The sequence below is a fragment of the Chiloscyllium punctatum genome, chromosome 7, assembly GCF_047496795.1.
Source record: "Chiloscyllium punctatum isolate Juve2018m chromosome 7, sChiPun1.3, whole genome shotgun sequence".
NCBI classification, from domain to species: Eukaryota; Metazoa; Chordata; class Chondrichthyes; order Orectolobiformes; family Hemiscylliidae; genus Chiloscyllium; species Chiloscyllium punctatum.
In genome coordinates, this window is record NC_092745.1 from 130,818,789 (window position 1) to 130,835,672 (window position 16,884).

At 43.6% G+C, this 16,884-nt stretch overlaps 1 protein-coding gene across 1 annotated transcript in view; it reads left to right on the forward strand.

Annotated features, from left to right (window-relative positions):
- The window catches only part of dnai3 (dynein axonemal intermediate chain 3), a 121,633-nt gene that overhangs the window by 49,101 nt on the left and 55,648 nt on the right, over positions 1-16,884 (forward strand). The window contains exon 12 of the mRNA XM_072574848.1: positions 14,519-14,641. Within this exon, the coding sequence (XP_072430949.1) occupies positions 14,519-14,641 (123 nt within the window). The remainder of the gene's footprint in view (positions 1-14,518; positions 14,642-16,884) is intronic.

Consider the following 16,884-nt stretch of genomic DNA (forward strand, 5'->3'; position numbering starts at 1 on the left):
CTTGTAAGAAGTGGCTTTGATGAAAACAGATTGCTCGTACATTAATGGAATGGAACACTTTCTTGTTGATGAGTCAGTCACGTTAAGATATGGCACTCTCAATGTAAGGTGTGTATGATTTATAGCACTCTGCATCTAGGGGAAGCTGAGCTATGTTGACCAAGCCAGGCCTTAGCCCTTTTACAAGAGAAAAGGGAACAACCAGAACTTGTATCAGTAACAGCCTTGATACGTTTGTGGGTTGTGGTTGGTAAAGACCACATGATTTTCTTTTACTTTTTTTTCATTGTGGATCAAACTGGGAAAAAGACTGTTTTACAACAGCGAATGCAGGAAGGAAGAGCTGGATTTTTATAAAGCAGATTACTGAATCTCATTGTAAGTCGTGTTTACACTGTTGCTTTGCAAGCGATGAGAAAAGGAATAAACCAACAGCTTGGTGCTTATAAAATAAGATTCGGCTTTGTAACAGGTTGCTGATAGGTTTGTGGAATTGTGACCAATTGTGGATGCCAAAGGTTATCAGCCTGACAACAATGCTGTGATTGGTTCCCGGGTAGCTGAGCAGCTGTGGTGTGAACAATACAGTGACTAAGCTTCAGACCTCTGCAAGAGGAGGTGATGCTTTTTCTCTCTTCCTCTCTCTCCAGCAAAACACCTGAAGTTTAGGAAACCCAGTTGTCTCCCACCAATTACTGCTTTTAACCAATAAGTCAGAAACATTATTGTTTGTAAACCAGTCGCTCTGTGCCTCTTGTGGAAATGTGAAAGAACCCCAAGTCATAGAGCCACATAGCACGGAAACAAACCCTTCATTGCAACTCATCTATGCTGACCAAATTTCCCAAGATAAACTAGTCCCATTTGCCTGCATTTATCCCTCTAATCCTTTTCTATTTGTGTACTTATCCAAATGTATCCTAAATGCTATAACTGTACCTGTATCTACCACTTCAGGGGAAACGTTTAAGGGAGATGTGCGAGGGAAACCTTTCACAGAGAGAGTGGTAGATGCCTGGAACCCACTGACAGAAGAGGTGGTGGAAGCAGGTACATTGGTACCATTGAAGAGGCTGCTAGATAGTTACGTAAATAGGGAGAGAAAAGAGGGATATAGACCGAATAAGGGCAACAGGTTTGTGTTTTCGTTTAGTGCATGATGATCGGCACAAGCATGAAGGGCCGAAGGGCCTGCTCCTGTGCTGTACATCTCTTTTATTCTTTTGTTCCGCAGGCATATCGGAACCACCCTCTGTGAGAAAACATTGCTCCTTAGGTCCCTTTTGAATCTTTCTCCTCTCACCTTAAAAATAAGATCTATTAATTTGTAATAAACAGTAGTTTTTGCTAAGTACAGAAACCTGGTCTGTGTGTTTTCTGTGGATCTGTGTCTAACAGTCAGGTAAATTAGGGACTTTGTGTATTTGATAAAATTTTAACTTTGTGATAACTCTGGGGCGTGATTTCCAGTGCACTACTGCAATGACCAGAATCTTTGTCCCACATACCCGGACACTATATGCATTTCACATGCAGATAACTGTGATTAGAGATGTCTTCAACCTATACCAGGTCAGTGTCTGATGAATACAGTTGCCTCTTGGACAGTGTCACACAAGTTGAACTCACCTGCTCTGACAGAAAAAAAATACTTATACAGCCAACTCCAGGTGGGGTCATAGCCATTTCCATGTCTGTCATACACTTGTGATTAAGATTAGTCTTGAAAACAACACAGTAGGGGGAGGTGACACCCTAGTGGTATTATCACTGAAGTGTTAATCCAGAATCCCTGGGGATCCAGGTTCACAATCCCCCACGGCAGATGGTGGAATTTAAATTCAGTGAAAATCTGCAATTAGGAGTCTAATGATGACGTGAATCCATTGTCAATTATCGGGAAAAGCCCATCTGGTTCACTAATGATCTTTAGGGAAGGGAACTGCCGTCTTACCTGGTATGGCTTATATGTAACTCTAGACCCACAGCAATGGGGTTAACTCTTAACTGGCCTCTGGGCAATTAGGGATGGGAAATAAATGCTGGCCTAGCCAGTGATGCTCTCTCTGTGAATGAACAATAAAAACAACAGTTCATGCTTGGCAGAATGAATCACTGGTTCAGCCTGACAATCCAGACCCTCACACCCCTCCCTGACCCAACTGTCCATGTTCCTTCCTTGCACACCCTGTGAATTCAATGTTGTGTTTCCACTGCACATTTCCACCCAACTCTTTAATATAAGTCTTCCTTTCTGAAAACTATCTCCTGACCTTCAGCCCTAAGTTTAACCATTCCAACAATCCAGCTGCACTGTCCCCAGCTGAAGTCTGGGTGTTATGACTGTCAATAACCCAGCCAATCATATATTAACCCATGTCATCCAATCCAATAGTCTCCCATCATGTCTCCCATATATGTCCCCTGCCCCACCTCCCTGAGGTCCTCTCTGCATCCCAGTGTGCTGCCAATCTATACAACTCACTTCCCCACCTTCTTTACCACAGCAAAGGTCCCTGATAACCCACCCACCCTCCATTCCCTCACTCATGACGTACATTGAACAGTCCTCCAGGACTGACCATGTCCTTCTTATTTGCATGAACAGCCCTGTTAGTGATCATAAGATAAACAAACAGAGTTAGGCCATTCAGTCTATCGAGTCTACTCTGCCATTCAATCATGGCTGTTAGGTTTTTCAACCCCATTCTCCTGCCTCCTCCCTGTAACACTTGAACGCCTTACTATTCAAGAACCTATCTATCTCTGAGTTAAATACACTTAATGACTTGGCCTCTACAGCTCTCTGCGGCAATGAGTTCCACACATCGCCACTCTCCTCCTCATCTCGGTTCTAAGGGGTCATCCCTTCATTCTGAGGCTGTACCCTCAGGCCATAGTCTCTCCACATTCACTCTATCCAGGCCTCTCAGTATTCTGTAAGGTTGAGTCAGATTCCCCCTCATCCTTTTAAACTCCATCATGTTTTGACCCAGAGTCCTCAACCACTCCTCATATGACAAGTCCTACACCACTGGGATCATTCTCATAACAACACCCACCTTCCACCACACCCCCCCCCCCCACCCCCACCCCCCAACTCCAGTACATCCTTCCTTAGATACGGGACCCAAAACTGCTCACAATATTCCAAACGGTCTGACCAGAGCCTTATACGACCTCAGCAGTGCCTCCTTGATCTTGTATTCTAGCCCTCTCAATGAATACTAACATTGCATTTCACTTCTTAACTGGCAACTGGACCTGCATCCTAAACTAGGTTCCTAAACCCTTTGTGCTTCAGATTTCCAAAGCTTTCCGCTGTTCAGAAAATAGCCTACATCTCTATTCTGATAGATGATTGACCGTGCCGCTGAGTGATCTCTGTGTGGCCCAACCTACCATGAATCCTTTACAGGGACCTGATGGATCAGTTATGGCTCAACCCATGGACTGCAGTGATACAGAATCCCTGACCCTGACTACCCCAAACAGCCTCGAGAATGTGGTGCTGGAGAATCACAGCAGGTCAGGCAGCATCCAAGGAGCAGGAGAATCGACAATTCGGGCATAAGCTTTTCATCAGGAACAGCCCTAAACAGCTGACTAACCAAGTCCCTGGGTTGAAATCAGAAGCCGCCTGCAGTTTGGAGTCATGGGCAGGTGGATCTCACTGACTAGGAGATCCCTAACTCATGTTGTTAACCCGGACCATTCAGGGAACCCTGGCTGACAGATATAGAGAGATTCCTCAGTCTGGCTCTGAGCTGGCTGGGTGACTTGGTGTCAGGATACCGGCCTCTGTGCAGTTATTTCACTGCCATTGACTGACTGTGGAAACACCTCCCCCCACACCCCCTGCCCCCGACTGTCAGAAGTCCCTCTTAAGCTGACCAAGGACTCCTCTTTGACTGAAGCACGTTTAGAGCATCAGTGACTGTCACATGCTGCAAGGGTGAGATTGACAGGGCTGGATGCTACACAGCAGCACATCCACCCCATCACCTAACCTCTGCCGCCAAAAAGGACAAGCTGCCTGGCTTTGTGTCTGAATGAAACAGCAAGACAACACAGCGGCACTGAGACCCCTCTGGTTCCTCAATGAGGCGGCAAAGCACAGAACGAAGGAGAAGGCAAAACAGAGGCACTGTGACACATGAACGCTGAGAGAGGAAGCAAACATGAAGTAAAAACCATGTTTGTGCCAGCTGCCTCTGAACACAATAGGTTTTCTGAATAAGAAGTACTCTGAAAAGAATGTCCATTAAATTTAAGGGACAGGTCCAACCTTCTTGCAAAAGCACAAGGGAATTCATATGTGTTCCATAGTTATTCTTGGCAATTGTGCAAACCCACTTAAAAAGGAGCCACAGGATTTTAGTGTGGGAGGCCTCAGTGTTTATTGATTTTTACAGGAAATGACAGCAGGGCGCAGTGTGGAAATGGTTACAGATTGTACTTGACTTCGGTCCACAGTTCCCCATCTGTGCAGCACTGTGCTTCACTGAAGCTGGGAATATTCTCCTTTACTGGGGAACAGCTGAGTCTAGCATGGCTAAAAAAATTATATACAGTACAAAGGTCCCAGACCCTCAAGCATTTCTGTCTCTTCACTAAGTGAGCTACCAGCCATCATCTGTCTTTCACTTTTTGATCTGATTTGATTTATTCTTGTCACATGTACTTCGGTACAGTGAAAGGTTTTATTTTGCGTGCAGTACTGGCAGATCATACCATACAAAATATATAAGGGTAATAGAACAGAGTGAGGAATATGATGTTACGGCTGCACAGGAGGTGCACAGAGAGTGAGGTCAACGTTAAACTTGAAACTTAAAGAGGTCCATTCAGAAGTCTAATGATAGTGGGGAAGAAGCTGTTCTTGAATCTGTTAGTACGTATGGTTAAGCTTTTGTATCTTCTGCCTGATAGAAGAGATTGGAAGAGATTATAACCGAGGTGGGAGGGGTCTCTGATGATGTTGGCTGCCTTCCTCAGGCAGTGGGAAATGTGGATGGAGTCAATGGATGGAAGGTTGTCTTGCGTGGTGGACTGGACTGTGGTCACAACTCTCTGTAGTGTCTTACATTCTCTTACTCTGTCTCTCTTGCTTGTGAGCACCATACATACACTCTGGGACTCTGTTCCACATCCCTCCAACTCTTTTCACTCTCCCTTCAACTTCTCTCTTTCCCTTAAAATCACGGTTTTCTTATTCATTTAAAGATTATGAACATTGCTGGCTAACCAATATTTATTGCCTGCTCCTAATTCCCGGGGGAAGCTGGCCATTAGCTTTTTTTTAGCCAATGCAATGGGAATTAAGGGTCTATGAAGCATCTGTGCAGAGGGAAACAGGGTTAACCGTTCAAATTCTGTATCATTGTTTTATCAGTTCTAAAGAACAGTCACTGGACTCCAAACATTAACTCTGATGTCTTCCCATAGATGTTGCCAAACCGACTGAGCTTCTCCAGCAATTTTTATTTTTGGTTCAGATTTCCAGCATCCACAGTTCTTTGTTTTATTATAAGGATTTATGACATTCCTGTGGGTCTGGAATGACATGTAGGCTGTACCAGGTCAAGGCAGCAGATTTCCCTCTCTGAAGAGCATGAGTGAATCACATGGGCTTTTACAACAATCGAGGATAGTTCTCTCAATCATTATTAATGACACCAACTTTTCATGGTTGCAGTGTTTGGAAGTGGTTTTACATAATTTATGAAAATTAGTGACTAATTCTGTGGGCCATTGCTATCTGTCAGTGTGTAAGTTAAGCTAGTCTCGCCTGACTGAATCTGTCGACAATAACCATGTCTGTTCCCCTGAAATTCATTCCTAATAGCAAACAAGTATTGACATTTAATTTTGAATTATTTAATTTGATTTGATTTATTGTCACATGTACCTAAATACAGTGAAAGGCTTTGTTTACGAGCAGTACAGGCAGATCATAGTTAGCAAGGACATAGAGAGCATAGGGTGAATAAAAAACTTAGAGGCATACAGGCTAAATTGGACAGGGCGTGAGCTGGTGAGATCAACACTAGTAAGATCAGCATTATTTGAAGTTACAGAGACCATCCATCAGTCTAATAATGGCTAGGAAGAAACTGTTCCTGAACTTGCCGATGCATGTGTTCAAGCTTCTTTAGATTAGATTACTTACAGTGTGGAAACAGGCCCTTCGGCCCAACAAGTCCACACCGCCCCGCCGAAGCGCAACCCACCCATACCCCTACATCTACCCCTTACCTAACACTACGGGCAATTTAGCATGGCCAATTCACCTAACCTGCACATCTTTGGACTGTGGGAGGAAACCGGAGCACCCGGAGGAAACCCACGCAGACACGGGGAGAATGTGCAAACTCCACACAGTCAGTCGCCTGAGGCGGGAATTGAACCCGGGTCTCTGGCGCTGTGAGGCAGCAGTGCTAACCACTGTGCCACCGTGCCTGTATCTCTGTATCTCTTGCCTGACAGAGGAGGTTGTCAGAGATCATTACCGGGATGGGGGGCTCTTTGATGATGTTGGCAGCCTTTCTGCAGCAACAAATTGTGTAAAGGGATAGAAAGTTGGCTTCAATGATGGTCTGGGCTGTGCACACCACCTTCTATATTATCTTACGGTCCTGGGCAGAGCAGTTGCACCCAGACAGTATGCCTTCAATGGTGCATCTGCCAACATTGTTGAGGGTCCTTATGGACCCGCCAAATTTCCTGAGACACCTGGGGAAGGCGAGGTGTTGTTGTGCCTTCTTGACCGTCACTTCTACATGGGAAATCCAGGACAGGCTATCAGTCTGTGTCACTCCTTGGAACTTGAAACTAGGATGCAGGTACACACAGCAATAAATGCAATCAGTCTGCAGTTAGTTCTTCTGGTGACAGTGAAATGATCTGGTATCTTTAGAGCTGCATTGTAACATTTTCTGACAATTAGTTAGCCACCTATTCATTGGAACTGGGGACTCTATTATCACGGAGATTTACAGATGGATTATCATTGCTGCTGTGTTCTGTCCACATTTTACAATTAGTTTGGAAATTACTGTGATGCTTGTGAGACATCAAAGTGCAAGTATGTGAGTGCAGATGGATCAAAGCAGCTGGTTTTACATGAGGAATTTACTTTTTCTCAGCTGCCATGATGAGATTTGAACTCAAGGCAGATATTGGCAGCTCCCTGTCGGCAAATGGCTTTCCTGCACATCCTCAGCCTATCTATGATCCAATATGAGTGGGTAAAACTGAGTCTTGTCTCTAACATATTAAAGCTCCTCTGAATGATAATTGGCTGTGAGATCCTGACATCACTGGATCTGTGACCAATTGACTCTTCAGATGGTGAGGCCAGAAATTAGATCTTCCAGAGCCTTCCGTGAACCAACACAATCACTGGCAGAATAGTTTATTTTTTGAGACAGCAACCTTTAATGTGGTTAAAGTTGTTTGAGTTTATAAGGCTCTGAAGAGCTTAGTATTTATTTGAGTGTAATAACTTCTTCCCACCATGATAATGTCATGTAGGCTTGTTGAGAGAGTAAAGTAAGATCTCGTGGAAGACTGATTTAAGGCTCAGTGCTTCCACCATTCTTTATAGTAGAGTCTATTCTTATAATCTGTGCATACAAGCAGAAATACAATTAACTACATCTTGTTTACTCCACAAGATTTCCCATTAGACAGGAATGTGGCTACTCTCACAAACACTCAACCACATAAGTCCCTAAAGAAACTCTACACTGATGGAAGCATGCACAACCTATGAGACCTATGTACTGTAAGGCAGGTAGTTTAGATATACTTTTAATGTGTCTTTTTCAGTTTGGATTTTTGAATTTGAACTAGTGGCATATGGGTTTTCTGTGTGTCTGAATGGGTTTAATGATTAACTTACAAGTATTTCTGTAGCCATGGTGATTTTTATTTAAACACAGTGTGAGAGAAACACTTCCTGGAGAGTAATGGGTTTGTTTTATTTGCATTGGGATAATTTTATGAGTGATCAAAGGAAACAGTTGTGTATTAGACTCCTGTTTAGAAGTTCAACGGTTGATTTTTGTTTTGGTTTTGGGGAAACACTTGTGGCTTGGGGATTTTTCTTCTGGTTTGAATTTACACATTTCTTGGCTGAAGCTGGGTGTGTAAATCAGTTGCTATTGAGAAAGGAAGTTAGTTGGAATTGTAACGAATAGATGTCCACAGTAGAAAAAGTTGATTAAAAGTTCTAAACTGGAAATATTTGATTAAAACTCTAAGAGGTTATTTCAAGCTGAGACTATTTAAGCTCAGTTGTATCATGTCCTAGTGACGGGCTATCATAAACCCTGGTGAGACCACACTTGGAATATCGTGTCCAGTTCTGGTTACCCTATTATAGGAAAAATGTGAAGGCTTTGGAGAGGGTGCAAAGAAGGTTTACCAGGAGGCTGCCTGGCCTGGAGGGCTTGTCTTACAAAGAGAGATTGGCTAAGGTCAGACTTCTCTCTCTGGAGAGAAGGAGGAAGACAGGTGACTTGATCAAGGTGTACAAGGTAATGAAAGGCATGGATGGAGTGGATAGCCAGACACATTTCTCCAGGGCAGAATTGACTGGAACGAGGAGTCATAATTTTAAGGTATTAGGAGGAAGGTAAAGAGGGGATGTCAGAGGAAGGTTCTTTACGCAGAGAGTTGTGAATGCATGGAATGCGTTGCCAGTGGTGGTGGTGGAAGCAGAGTCATTAGGGACATTTAAGTGACTGCTGGACATGCACATGGAGAGCAGTGAATTGAGGGGCACATAGGTTAGGTTTTGTTTTGATTAGGAATAATCCTTGGCACAACATCGTGGGCCGACGGGCCTGTCTATGCTGTACTTTTCTATGTTCTATGTTCTATATTCTCAAAAATGTGAATTGAATTCAGTCCTATGGGGTAATAGAGAAGTGAATTATCTCCAGTGGGAGTACTTTTAGGTGCTTTTGGGATTAATGAGGTTATATTTTTACTGTGTATTTTGAAGTTTTAAACATGTGTTTTATGGAAATGGTTTTGCTTGTTCTATTTATCTTCATTTTTTCAGTGTAATAAACTTCTGTTTTATTGCTAAGACCAAACCAGCAATCTTCCCTTGTACTTTTCTTGCCACTTGTACATTTTCCCAGTATTTTGTATTTCTGGTTCCTCAGGTCAATTGCAAGATACATTTTATCTTCATCACTGACTGTCCCCTGTTCCCATTATTAGCAGCATCAATGCAATGATCTATATCCATGTCTGTAACATTGTCTGCTTCAGCTCACTTGCTGCTGGAACCTCATTCATTCCTTTGTTACCTCTCGAGTTGTCTATTTTAATATACTTCTGGCTGATCTCACATTTTCAATCCTCTGTAAAATCGAGGTAATCTAAAACCTTGCTCCTGACGTTCAAATTCATACCGAGTCCATTTTCCTATCACCCCCTCTGCTCGCTGGCCTGCATTGGCTCCACGTCAACCAGTCACTTAATTTTACAATTTCATCCTTGTTTTCAAACCTCCCCTACTCTCCCGCCCCATGGCATTGCTCTGACCCTCCCTCCCTCCCCTAACTCTGCAATCTCCTTCAACCCCTCATGCCTCTGAAATATCGAGTCTCCTTTAATGCTGGTCTTGTATAAGTTCCCTTTGATTGGCCAGCAGTTTTGAGAGCCCCACATTTTCATTGGATGGCAGATGCCCGTCCGACTGTTCATTTGAATGTGGACCTCAATGGCCGGCCAATATTTATAGCCATCCCTAATTGCCCCTGGTGGTGAGCTGCCTTCCTGAACCATTACTGCTGAACTGCACTGAACTTAATCCTCCAGGTAGAGTACGAATCAATGCCCTCTGCAACACTTAGCTTTTTCTATAAATTCACTCTCTTCTGTTCCAGATCTGCTAAATGTAAGGGGTCAGTTTGCTCAGTTGATGAGATCTCTGTGTCAATTCTCACACTAGTTGAGGATTCTCTTTTTCAATCTCTCTCCTTGCCTGAGGCATGGTGACCCTCAGGTTAAGCCACCACCAGTTGTTCCTCTCTCTAATCAGAGAGCAGGATTATGGTATGTTAGGTCAATAGTGACTTTATTTAGTACCAACAATCAGATTGACAATCTCATGCCTCATCTTGTCAGTCTTTTAAATTGTGGATCTGCTTAATTAATGCCACATAGAAGGTCTGTTTGAGAAACCGAGCATATTGAATTTGAATTGAACTGTGATTGTGACTGATTGTCATGGAGAAATTTATCTTGTATGAAATAAAAACATGATTGTGCACCTTTATGTGGTTTACAAAGGCTATTTACAAATATTATCCTTTGAAGTGATTATCCTTTGTCCATGTTCTCATGAGAAATTTCCACATTCATCCAAAGAATTTGACATGCCATGTGGTTTTAACCCCTCAGATGTGACTGACTCAGTGAAGGCATCATAAGCACAGGTGTTACCTTTCCAGGTGTTTCTTGTGCCTTCAGGTCATGGTTAGTTCAACCACATCATTTAATTGATGATTACAGTAACAGCTCGTACAGTGATAGTACAGAGAGAGTTCATGCCAACCAGCTGAAAGACTCCATTATACACCTTCATACAAATAGAACTTTATTTGATCTTCCTTCCAATTCATATGCATTATTCTTGTAACTGTTGGTATGTGAAATAATTCCAGAGGCCAGTAGCCTGTCACCAAGTCACCCTTTATTTACATGTGCACAGTACATGGACTCTGACCTGTCAGCTCAGAGCCAGTCCTAGGAGTGAGGAGACTCTCTGAGACTATTAGATTAGATTAGGTTACATTACAGTGTGGAAACAGGCCCATCAGCCCAACAAGTCCACATCGACCCTCCGAAACGCAACCCACCCATACCCCTACATTTGCCCCTTACCTAACACTACGGGTAATTTAGCCTGGCCAATTCACCTGACCTGCACATCTTTGGACTGTGGGAGGAAACCGGAGCACCCGGAGGAAACCCACGCAGACACGGGGAGAACGTGCAAACTCCACACAGTCAGTCGCCTGAGGCGGGAATTGAACCCGGGTCACTGTGCCACCGTGCTGCCCACCTGGTCCAGAGATAAAATGTAATTGTGCTTCGTGTCCTTGATTCTTTGGCCAGAGTAAAACAACCTCTCAGTGTATATGCTATCAAGTCTCATCACTTAATGATTAATTGGAATGTGGTGTGATCTCTTGATCATTGATCCTGTCGTACAATCAACTGAGGAGTTTAGAAAAAAAGGAGCCAATTCACCAGTCCTTACTGGTCAGGACAGTGAGGATGGGAGTTGGGAACAGCGTGTTGCAGTTGTAGGAGACATCAGTGAGGCCACTTCTAGAATACTGTAAACAAATAGTTAAAAATCACACAACACCAGGTTATAGTCCAACAGGTTTAATTGGAAGCACTAGCTTTCAGAGTGACGCTCCTTCATCAGGTGATTGAACTTTGTACTTTGTAATTTTTAACTTTGTACACCCCAGTCCAACACCGGCATCTCCGAATCGTAAACAAATAGGGTGGCATGGTGCCTCAGTGGTTAGCACCACTGCCTCACAGTGCCAGCACCATGGATTCAATCCAGCCTCGTGTGACTGACTGTGTGGAGTTTGCACATTCTCCCCGTGTCTGTGTGGGTTTCCTCTGGGTGCTCCGGTTTCTTCCCACAATCCAAAAACATGCAGATTAGATGGATTGGCCATGCCAAATTGCAGGTTACGTGGATTAGCCATGGGAAATGTGAGATTACAGGAATAGGGTAGGGGGGTGGACCTGGGTGAGATACTATTCTGAGGATCAGAGTGGACCGAATGGGCTGAATGGCCTGATTACACACTGTAGGGATTCTATGAATTCTGGTCACTGTTCTATAGGAAAGACATTGTTAAATTAGAAAAGATAGTTGGTGGAGGTAGAGGAGGTCCTAAATAAATACTTTGCTTCAGTATTCACTACTGAGAGGAACTTTGTCATTTGTGAGGACAGCATGAAACAGGCTGGGATGCTCAAACAGGTTGATGTTAAGAAGAAGAATATGCTCATAATTTTGAAAAACATGAGCATAGATAAATTGTCTGGACCAGACAGGATATAACCTAGGATGCTACAGGAAGTGAGGGAAGAGTTTGCTGTGCCTTTGGCCCTGACCTCTGTGTCCTCACTGTCCATTGGAGTAGTGCCAGATGATTGGAGGGTGGCAAATGTTATTCCCCTGTTTAAGAAAGGGAATAGGGATAATCCTGATAATCCAGTCAGTTTTACATCGGTGTTGTGCAAATTAATGGAGAGGATGCTGAGAGACAGGATTTATGATTAGCTGGAAAAGTATAGTTTGATTAGAAATAGTCAACATGGCTTTGTGAGGGGCAGATAAGCCTTAATGAATTCTTTAAGAATGTGACAAAACATATTGATGAAGGTAGAGCAGTGGATGTGGTGTATGTGGATTTTAGCAAGGCATTTGATAAGGTTCCCCATGGTAGGCTCATTCAGAAAGTAAGGAGGTATGGGATACCGGGAAATTTGGCTGTCTGCGCCATAGAAGATAGAGGGTGGTAATTTATGTAAAATATTCAAACTGGAGCTCTGTGACCAGTGGTGTTCTGCAAGAATCTGTTCTGGCACCTCTGCCCTTTGTGATTTTTATAAATGACTTGGATGAGGAAGTAGAAGGGTGGGTTAGTACGTTTGTTGATGACACGAAGGTTGGTGGAGTGGTGAATATTGTGGAGTGCTGTTGTAGATTGCAACAAGACAGTGACAGGATGCAGAACTGGGCTGATAAGTGGCAGATGGAGTTCAACCTGAGCAAGTGTGAAGTGATTCAATTTGGAAAGTTGAATTTAAATGCTGAATACAGGGTTAAAGACAGGATCTTGGCAGAAGAACTTGGGAACTTGGAGGGATCCTACAGTCCACGTCCATAGATCCCTCACAGTTGCTATCCAAGTTGACAGGATTGTTAAGAATGCATATGTTTTCCATGGAATCCATAGAATTCCTACAGTATGGAAACAGGCCCTTCAGCCCAACAAGTCCACACTGACCCTCTGAAGAGTATCCCACCCAAGCCTATTCTTCTACCCTATTACCTACATTTACCCCTGACTAATGCACTTACCCTACACATCCCTGAACACAATGGGCAATTTAGAACAGCCAATTCACCTAACTTGCACATCTTTGGATTGTGGGAGGAAACTGGAGCATTTGGAGGAAACCCACACTGACACGGGGAAAATGTGCAAACTCCATACGTACAGTTGCCCAAGGCTGGAATCAAATCTGGATCCCTGGCACTGTAAGGCCGCAGTGCTAACCACTGAGCCACAGTGTGTTGGCTTTCATTAGTGGGGAATTGAGTTTAAGAGCATGAGGTTATGCTGCAGCTCTATAGCGCCCTGGTTAGACCACACTTAGAAATTGTGATCAGTTCTGATCACCTCATTATAGGAAGGATGTGGAAGCTTTAGAGAGAGTGCAGAGAGGATTTACCAGGATGCTGCCTGGACTGGAGGACATGTCTTATGAAGAAAGATTGAGGGAGCTAGGGCTTTTCTCATTGGAGCGAAGAAGGATGAGAGGTGACTTAATAGAGGAGTACAAGGTGATGAAAGGTTTAGATAGAGCGGATAGCCAGAGACTTTTTCCCAGGGTGGAAATAGCTATCAGGAGGGGACATAATTTTAAGATGATTGGAGGAAGGTTTAGGGGAGATATCAGAGGGAGGTTCTTTACACAGAGAGTGGTGGGTGTATGGAATGCACTGCCAGCGGTGGGAGTAAATCAGATACATTAGGGACATTTAAGCAACTATTGGATAGGCACATGGAGGATAGTACAATGAAGGGTTTATCAGTTAGTCTGATCTTAGAGTCGGATAGAAGGTCGGCACAGCATTGAAGGCCGAAGGGCCTGTACTGTTCTATGTTTATAAAGCAGAGTTAATGTTTCAGGTCATGTGACTCTTCAGAACTGATGGCTCAGAAAAAGTTGGGTTTTTTAATGCAGAAGATAGGGTGGGGGAGGAATAAGAATTTAGCAATAGATGGAGGGTGGGGACAAATTGGACAGATAAAGGAGAATGAATGGCTACTGATGGAGACAATTATTGACTAGCAATGGGTTGTGTGCAATAGCAGACCATGTGGTAACAACGCCTGGTGTGTGGGGGTGGGGGTATGAACATGGGAGAAGGTGCCTCAAGCCCTAAAATTGAGTCCAGAAGGCTGTAGAGTTCCTAAGCGGAAAAGGAGATATGGTTCTTCCAGCTTGTACTGAGATTCCCTGGAGCACTGCAGCAAGCCTGAGACAGAGATGTTGGCCAGGGAACCAGGGAGGGGTGTTAAAGTGGCAGGCAACTGGAAGCATTTTGAGTATCTGACATTATCAGATTGATCAAGACATTTGTCAAAGTGTTCCACATTTCATGCTTCTTTTGGAAGTATAGATGCAAGGTGTTGGATAAAGCTTTTTGTGTTTGGTTTCCCCGCAGCCTGAGTTAGACCCTGCACCTCACTGTGAGGTCCCCATTGCTCACTACTGCGCAGTGTCGTCAATTGAACATGGACACCAATCCTTTGTTACCGATTTATGTTGGGTGCCTGACCACTTTGAGGTAAGCGAGTATTTCATACAAGACGTTTTGTTATTCTTTCATGGGATGAGGGTGCGTCACTGACAATTTGTTGCCCATTACCACTTGGCCTTCAAATGAGTTGGTTTGCTGGCCCATTAAAAGGGTGAGGGGGTAGAGGCAGAACCCTGGTAATGTTTAAAAAGTATTTAGAGATGCACTTGGCAATGCCAAGGCACACAACAGCTATGGGCAAAGTGCTGGCAAATGAGATTCGAATCATTAGGTGATTGATTTTGACCAGCATAAATCTGATGAGTCAAAGGATCATTTTCTATGCTACAGACTTCTATGACTCTAAAGCAGTAGAGTCAGCCACATCACTGTGTATCACGTGTAGGTCAGACCAGGTGAGGATGGCAGGTATGTTTTCCCTAAAGTACATTAATGAATCCAATGGAGTTTTTAACCATGCTTCACAATGATTGAAATGCTTTCAGTTCTAGATTTTTAAAATTAAATTCAAATTTCATCATCTGCGATGGAGGAATTGAAAGTGATGAAGAGTCATCTAGACTCGAAGTGTGAGTTTGCTGTCTCTCCGTGAATGCTGCCCGTCCCGCTGTGAACTTCAGCATTTGTTGTTGTCCCCAGAATATTAACCTGCAGCTCTAGATGATTTATGTGAATTTACCACTGGGTGGTGCTGTGCTCATGATCTCGATGGCAAATGATTAGGAAAATGTGAGTTCAAATCCCACCACAATAACTGGGAGTTTGAATTCAGTGAGGAAATAAATCTGAAATGAAAAGGCAAAGCTGTCATCAAGAATGATGCTCCATAGGGCCAGCAGGTGAACTCAGTGATTGCGTTACATTTAATTAGGAAGAGTGTACAATTATCATGTCCCACTTTTCCTCAAACCATCACAAACTGAATAAATATCTAAACTCTCAATGAGACCACCAAAAAAGATCAATTTGCCTGTCTGACTGCTACCCAGGGAAAAGAAAATTCACACCAGGTTTTATCAGGAGCAGCACTTAATCGGATTATAGGTCATCCTTTCACTTGTTATTCATATAGGTATACAACTTGGAAACAGATCCTTTGGTCCAACCCGTCCATGCTGACCAGATATCCCAACCCAATCTAGTCCCACCTGCCAGCACCCGGCCCATATCCCTCCAAACCCTTCCTATTCATAAACCCATCCAGATGCCTTTTAAATGTTGCAATTGTACCATCCTGCGCCACTTCCTCTGGCAGCTCATTCCGTACACGTACCACCCTCTGTGTGAAAAAGTTGCCCCTTAGGTCCATTTTATATCTTTCCCTTATCACCCAAAACCTATGCCCTCTAGTTCTGGACTCACTGACCCCACGGATAAGACTTTGTCTATTTATCCTATCCATGCCTCTCATAATTTTGTAAACCTCTATAAGGTCACCCCTCAGCCTCCGACGCTCAAGGGAAAACAGCCCCAGCCTGTTCAGCCTCTCCCTATAGCTCAAATCCTCCAACCCTGGCAACATCCTTGTAAATCTTTTCTGAACCCTGTCAAGTTTCAGAACATCTTTCTGATAGGAAGGAGACCAGAATTGCACGCAATATTCCAACAGTGGCCTAACCAATGTCCTGTACAGCCGCAACATGACCTTCCAACTCCTGTACTCAATACTCTGACCAATAAAGGAAAGCATACCAAACGCCTTCTTCGCTATCCTATCTACCTTATTCAGCTGTTGACAATTTCCTCACACCGTCTAACACTCTTGGTCACCTGCCTCAGTTTATTATTTACCACTCCACTCACACCAGCTGTATGATCTTGTGATCCCTCTGGGCATAAATTCTGTGTTCTGTGTTCTTCGCTCTCGCTTCACCTGAGGAAGGGACTCTGCTCCATAAACTTGTGATTTCAAATAAAGTCGTTGGACTATAACTGGGTGATCTGACTTTGTCCATCCCAGTCTAACACCAGCATTTCCACATCAACATCTTGCACTATGTGGTTTAAACTTTACCCCTTCAAAAATCCAAAAACACACACCAAAGTAAAATTAAGATGGATAGGAGATCACTTAATGTAGATGCTGTGAGTGGAAAATGAACATAAACAGGGTGATCAAAAATCCAGGCCAGAGAAGATTTTTTTCACAGCCTTTTTGACTTTAGCAAAGATGAGATGCTCTTGTGTCAGTTAACCTCTGATCCAATGGTTGATCAGCTGGACCTAGGTCTGATAATACAAGTAAAGTATTGCAGAAATGCAGATGCTGA